The sequence below is a fragment of the Brassica oleracea genome, chromosome C7, assembly GCF_000695525.1.
Source record: "Brassica oleracea var. oleracea cultivar TO1000 chromosome C7, BOL, whole genome shotgun sequence".
NCBI lineage: Eukaryota > Viridiplantae > Streptophyta > Magnoliopsida > Brassicales > Brassicaceae > Brassica > Brassica oleracea.
Window position 1 is genome coordinate 25,931,496 of NC_027754.1, and position 7,201 is coordinate 25,938,696.

At 38.4% G+C, this 7,201-nt stretch overlaps 1 protein-coding gene across 1 annotated transcript in view; it reads left to right on the forward strand.

The window, feature by feature from the left end:
- The window catches only part of LOC106302948, a 3,023-nt gene extending 1,767 nt beyond the window's left edge, over positions 1 to 1,256 (forward strand). The window contains exon 2 of the mRNA XM_013739344.1: positions 717 to 1,256. Within this exon, the coding sequence (XP_013594798.1) occupies positions 717 to 1,256 (540 nt within the window). The remainder of the gene's footprint in view (positions 1 to 716) is intronic.
- The last annotated feature ends 5,945 nt before the right edge of the window (positions 1,257 to 7,201 follow it).

Consider the following 7,201-nt stretch of genomic DNA (forward strand, 5'->3'; position numbering starts at 1 on the left):
GATGATTTGCTAGCGTTGGTGGTGCGATCCATCCACACAAATCTCCAAGCAATAATCCCAATGGTTTGATGTGCAAACCATGGCCTTAGTCGGGAATGAGTCTATGATTTGCTTCTCTGCAAAACATGTGTCACACACGGCTTCTCCGTGTGTTACACTCGGTAACGAGTGTCTAATATGCTTCTTTGCTAGACATGTGTTACACACGCCTTCTTCTTGTGTTACACTCTGCTAACCTGGCTCTGATACCAATTCAGATCTCTTAGAAACACAAAGAGTTATAAGAACAACTTTTCTTATTAGCTTTAGAAACTACTCAAAACTAAAGCTCTCAATATGTTTCACTTAGATCATATGGAACACCTCTCCATTAGACCTATATTTATATGAAAGACAATTCCCTTTAACATGTGGGATATGGAAAACACAAACCTAACCTAAATAGAAACTTCCTTTTCCTATTTCTAGGTTTCCTTATTGTGTTTATCTTAACATATTAAACATCTAATAATATGTTAAGTTTCCACAAGCTTGGAATTATCCAACAAAGAGAAAGTACAAATTTAGATTTCACATGACTACCTAAGTACCTAAGAACAGGTGAGTTACTAATATCAAATGCAATAGCATGAAGTTATGTGAAGTTAATGCGAGATTTCAAAGTGGTGATACCCGAAGTATTGCAGTTTCCCTAGTTATGTTCCTTCTGTAAGAAGGTGGGACACACCATAACTCGCTGCAAATCTGCTCCAAAGACGTGCAATTCCTGCAACTCTGTGAGGCATACAACGGCTGATTGCCCAAGAGGTCGTGGTGCTCCTGCAAAAGACAAAGGCAAAGCTCCGATAAAAAGTCTTCTACCTATTTTCACTCATAGCAAGCAAGTTTACATGCCTGTGGAAAAAGTTAAGGATGTCGCTAGTTCTTCTGGTCATCCTCTTCCTCCGCCTCGGACAGAAGTTGTTGGTAAAGATAGCGTCTTAGTCTCTACCCCTCGGAAAAAGGAATCATCCTCTGTTACAGTTCACGATTTGAGTCATGGGTCGCTTTATGTTGATTTAAAAATCCCTAAAGACTTCTCTATGGCCTCACACTCTTCCGACTCAGCGTCAAGCGATTCTTCCTCAGATAGAGAAAACTTTTCAGATGAAGCGGATAATCCAAATGACCAGAAAGATAAATTCATTGAAGTCATCTCGAAGCGATTCAAGAAGCAGTCAAAACGAAGGGTTAAGGCAGGGGTTAGAGGCTCTTAATCCTCCAATTTTTACCTCTTTTATGGATACTTTTTGCTGGAATATAAGAGGTTTTAACAATTTTGTAACGCGGAGAGATTTTAGAAAATGGTTGAAGCAAAATAATCCTATATTCAGAGGTCTCATTGAGACACATGTACAGCCGGAAAAAGTTGCGACTATAGTAAATCGTTCGCTTCTGGGTTGGTGTTTTGAAAATAATTATGCCTTCTCGGATCTTGGTGAGATCTGGTTACTTTGGCATCCTTCAGTTGAGGTTACTATCCTTTCTAAATCGCTTCAAATGACATGTGCTGTGTAAAGCTGCCATGTGTATCTACTGAGTTTATTACTTCTATTGTGTATGGTTCCAACTGCTCTATCAAGAGACGCCTTCTCTGGTCTGAGCTGGAATATATTGCTTGTGTTTCTCTAACATTTTCATCTCCTTGGATTATCCTAGGGGATTTTAATGAAGTTGTCTGCATGTCTAAGGCTCTCGTCAACTATGTATCTCTCGCAAAATGAAAGAGCTGAAGAGTGTGATCAGAACGTTTGCCCGTGAAAATACTCTGATCTGGAGAAAAGGGTTGTTGAGGCTTTTGATTCGCTTATATCTTGCCAACAAGCCACCCTGCCAGTGCCACCTGCTTCTGCTGCTTTAGCTGAACAAGAAGCTCATAAAAAGTGGGCGATGTTGGCTTCTGCTGAAGACTTATTTCTTAAGCAACGGTCTAGAATTCAGTGGACTTCTAAGGGAGATGCCAATACATCATTTTATCACAGGGCTATCAAAACGATAAGAGACCAGAGCCAGATTGACTTCTTTATCGATGAGGATGATGGGATCATTGACTCTCTGGAATTAAGGACCACACGGTCTCCTATTTCACTGACCTCTTCGGAGGTACTGTGGCTCAAACGACCTCCCTTCCACAAGACATCTCAAATATCGTCCCCTTCAGATGCTCTCAATAATCAATTGCACTCATAGAGTAAGACCTCCCTTCCACAGGACATTCAACATGCCTTCTTCTCTCTGTCCAAGAGTAAGGCACCGGGGCCTGATGGCTACCCTGGTGAATTCTTCAAACCTTACTGGTCAACAGTTGGGAAAGACATGATTGAGGGAGTCAATGAGTTCTTTACCTCGGGTTGCCTCCTTCAGCAGTGGAACTCGACCATAATCTCTCTAGTTCCCAAAAAGCCAAATACCACTATGATCTCGGATTTTAGACCAATTTCCTGCTGCAATTCAGTCTACAAGGTCATCTTGAAACTCTTGGCTAACAGACTTAAGGTTGTCTTACCGCAGATCATCTCCAATGTGCAGTCCACATTCATCCCGGGTAGACTACTTGCAGAAAATGTGCTCTTAGCCACATAATTGGTCCAAAGCTACAATTGGAAGTCTATCACCAAGCGATGTATGCTTAAAGTGGACCTAAAAAAAAGCCTTTGACACAATTAATTGGGGTTTCATAATGAACACTCTCGAGGCATTAAACTTCCCACCATACTTCAGAAACTTAATCTACTGGTGCATCTCTACCACGAGGTTTTCTATTAACGGTGAGCTATGTGGTTATTTCAAAGGTTCAAAAGGTCTCCGCCAAGGTGATCTCCTCTGGCCATATCGATTAGTGCTTTGTATTGAGGTGTTTTTTGAGCTTTTAAACTCCAAATATGTTGATGGATCAATCGGATATCACACAATGGCGTCAAATCCTTCAGTAACCCACCTCGCCTTTGCAGATGACATAACGGTTTTCTTTGATGGTGAGAAATCCTCCTTAGAGACAATCTCAAACACTTTTGCGTTATTCTCTGGATGGTCTAGTCTATCGATGAACAAGCTAAAAATGGAACTGTTTACTGCGGGTATGACCCAAGCTGAAACCTTTGACTTGGCAAGTCTAGGATTCACATTTGGTTCACTGCCCATACATTATCTCGGTCTAACTTTGATGCACCGCAAGCTCCAAATCTCAGACTACTGACCTCTACTTGACAAACTGTCCTCTTGTTTTGGCAGCTGGGAAAATAAAGCTCTCTCTTACGCAGGTAGGAAATAGCTTCTCTCTTCAGTGATATATGGGACTGTAAATTTATGGATGTCTACATTCCTGCTGCCCAAAGGCTGCCTCAAACAGATCCAAAGCCTTTGCTCTCGGTTTCTATGGAGTGGTAAGATCACAGCCGGTGAATTACAAAGTCTCCTGGACTACTATATGCCTCCCTAGGAAAGAGGGAGGTTTGGGGCTTAGAGATTTTAACAAATGGAACATCACTCTCTGCTTAAGGCTGCTATGGCTTCTCTTTGAAAATGGATCTTCTCTTTGGGATGAATTGATTAAATCCAACAGGATGAGAGATGATAATCTTTAGAGTTATGATGCCGAAAAAGCTAAGTCTTGGACATGGCAGTCTTTACTACAGTTGCATTCCCTTGCTTTGCGCTTTATACATGCAAAAGTAGGTGATGGAAGAATGATTAGCTTCTGGTGGGATGTATGGACGCCTTTTGGTCAACATTGAGCACATATGACATGGTGGTCCACGCAGTCTTGCTATTCCTCTTCATTTCTCTGTTTCTGAAGCTTGTACTCCCTCGGGTTGGGCCCTTCGTGGGGCTAGATCTCATGCTTTAGAAGTGCTTCAAGTGTACCTCACAACAATTCATCTGCCTTCGACTCAAACCACAAATGACTCGTATGTCTGGCTTGTTGATGGTGTTTCACTGGACAGATACTCAGCAAATCACACAAGGGAAGCTGTACGCCAAGGAGCTCCGACTCAACCCTGGTCCTCCCATGTCTGGTTCAAAGGTGACATACCAAAACACTCATTCCTAATGTGGTTAACTCATCTTGATAGGTTACCCACTAGAGCTAGGTTAGTCAATTGGGGAATGAATATTACTACTCTTTGCTGCCTTTGCAATTCTCATTTTGAAGACATAAATCATTTGTTTCTTCGGTGTGAATGGAGTGCTGAACTCTGGTCTCTTTGTCTGATAAGGCTGGGCTACTCTGGTTTCGGTTTCCACACCTGGACTGCATTCTCACACTGGTTGAGTGTCGGTGATGGGACTGCACCTACACTCCTCAAGCGTTTGGCATCTCATGCTACCATTTATTCTATCTGGTCTGAGCGGAATAAACGACTACATGATAACATCTCCACGATTCTGACCATTTTCTTCAAGATTCTTGATTGTTTTATAAGGGATGCAATACTTTCTAAGAGGAATCAAAGACACAATTGCAGTCTAATGCAGCTCTGGCTTGCTCACGACACTACAAGAAAAATATGTTTTAATAGCACACCAGGATAGCGTTTTTTCGTTTTCTGCTATGGTTGATATATCCGTTAGTTTTAGATAGCGTTTGTATTTTTGGAAACGCTATGATTGAGCGGCATCAATCGAAACGCTATGATAGCATACATATAATAGCACATAAAATAATAAACGCTATAATAGCGTACTTTTTGAATCCCTAAACCTTAAACAAACTTCTGAACCCTATACTCTAAAAAGCAAAAGTTAAACACTAATACACTAATAGTCTTTATAATATTTTAGAACTTAAACTCCAAATCTTAAAATTAAACACCAAATTAAATCCAATATCATGCATAATCTCTAAATCTAAAATCCTAAACTTCATATTTGATAGATCTAAAATTTTAATACTAAAACATACACGTTAAAACCAAAAGAAATTTATTATATGTAACTTCCAAACATACAAACTTTAATTCCTCAATTAAACTTTATACCTTAATTCCTAACATCAAACATATATAAACCATACATCCACTAGATATAATTTTCAAATCTAAATTTTTAAAATTGTAAAAATTCTTTAATCTTTTTTTGTCAACATTAAGAAATTTAAATCTAATCTTTAAATTTAGGAATTTTAAAAAGAAATCTAAAATAAATTTAGAAACAGTTTTAATTGTATTTTTAATGACCTTTGATTGATTCTAATGTAAGGACTAAAATTAATCTTTTATCTATTTTTAACCTTCTTTCTTATTGGTTAATTTTTTTTTGACAAATATCACACTTTTTAGCCATTGATTCTTTTTGACGAGTACGCCTCATCTCTGTAGCTTGACTCTCAAATCCCACAGCGAAGAAGAAGAATCAAGGCGGATGTGAAGAGCATAGAAGAGACAACGACGAAGGTGGTGGTGGGGCTGGTGAGGACTGGAAGATGAAGAAGACCACGTAGGTGGTGTCATGCATGGTGGTGTGCGGCGGCGTACAAGATGAAGAAGACGACATGTGGTAGTTAATTAAGAATTAGGTTTAAGCTTGGTTTAGAGTTTTGGTTTATTTGGTTTGGTTTTAGTACTTTTTTATCTAATTAGATTTTTTTTATATTTTTGTAAAACAATTAACTGTAAATAAATTTAAATAATAAAGAAATCTTAAATATATAAATCAATTTTAATTTTTAATTTTGTTTCCATTTTGAAATATTTAAAATAAAAATAATTATAAAATTACCAAATTTAATGTTAATAATAGCAAATAAAATATGCTATTAATGAATATTTAATTGCATACCAAAAAACGCTATAATATGTAACAATAAGATAACACTTTAAAAAACTGCTATCTAATGTGTCTGACCTATTATAACGGACGATGATACAGCGCTTCATAAACTGCTATCGTATTGTTAGATAGCGTTTTTCGTCCGCTATTAAAACGCATTTTTTTTGTAGTGCGAGTAACTTCAGTTCAAAAAACATTCTATGCTTACCTTGTTTTTATTCTTTTTGCCAAGGTAATTCATAGTCAGACATAACCGATTGTAAACTATTTTACAAACTCTGCCCATTTTAATGAAATTCAAATATTTGGCAAAAGAAAGTTATGTGGTTGTTATTTGATAAAAAAAAATTATGTTGCTGGGTTTATCTGAATAATGACTCGATATAGATGATAGATGAGTTGTATGTTTTGTGCACTTTGATCAGACTCCTAATGACATCCTGAAAAGAAACACTGGCTGGTGATAAAGATTTGTCATTTAAAACATATTTGAGACAATTTTTATCAATTCAAGTTTCAGTCGTAAATTACGTATCTGAAGCTCTTTTGGCTTGGTAAGAACCCATTTTGCATGTCCTCTGATCTACTAGGAAAGCAAGTTTCCGGTCTTGGAAACCTGGCTCATGATTTATCTTTAGTCGGATCATCATTTGGTTATTATTGTTACTATGTTTGAAATGTTGTTATTATCACTTTTTCTGTTGACAAGCTTTTTTGATCTAGGGAACGTGAATGCTGAATAATGTATATCAATACATTTTCTGCTCATCCTAATGTAGTGTCAGGTGTGGCTAGGTTTGATCCTCATTCTCTTACCAAGTTGGTTAACCAAGTTAAAGAAAGATGATTCAGGTATAGTATATGTAGTAGCGGCTCTTCTATTGTTTTATTACATGATCAACCAATTGGCAAGTGGTGATAGAGTCGCTTGGTAGAGACTTCTCCCACTGTCGTGACTTATCCCCAAAGAGAAAGGGAATAACTTCAGCTTTAAGACATCCTCAGACACACCATTGGTTTTTGACAACCCACAGTAGCTGTCGAACATGTCCAAGTGATCGAATGGGTCCTTCAAAGCCAAGCCATGATATTTGTTGTTCTTTATCACGTTGAGGAGTCCTGACTTGATCTCAAAGTTGTTGGCTGCCACAGCGGGTGCTCGGATTCCCAATCAATGGCCATGAATGTTGGGGCGGTCGTAAGTGCCAATGGGTCGAGCTGCTCGCTGTTGGTTATGTGGAACGTTGTTGGCATCATTTTGAGGTATGTCTCCCATATCAGTATCCAATCTCTGCAAGTGAGACTGTTGCTCTTCTTCTCTTCTCTTTCTAGCACACTCTCTCTCTAAAGCTCTGATGTCTGCGGCTCTTGGAACTAGGTTTGATGGACCCCT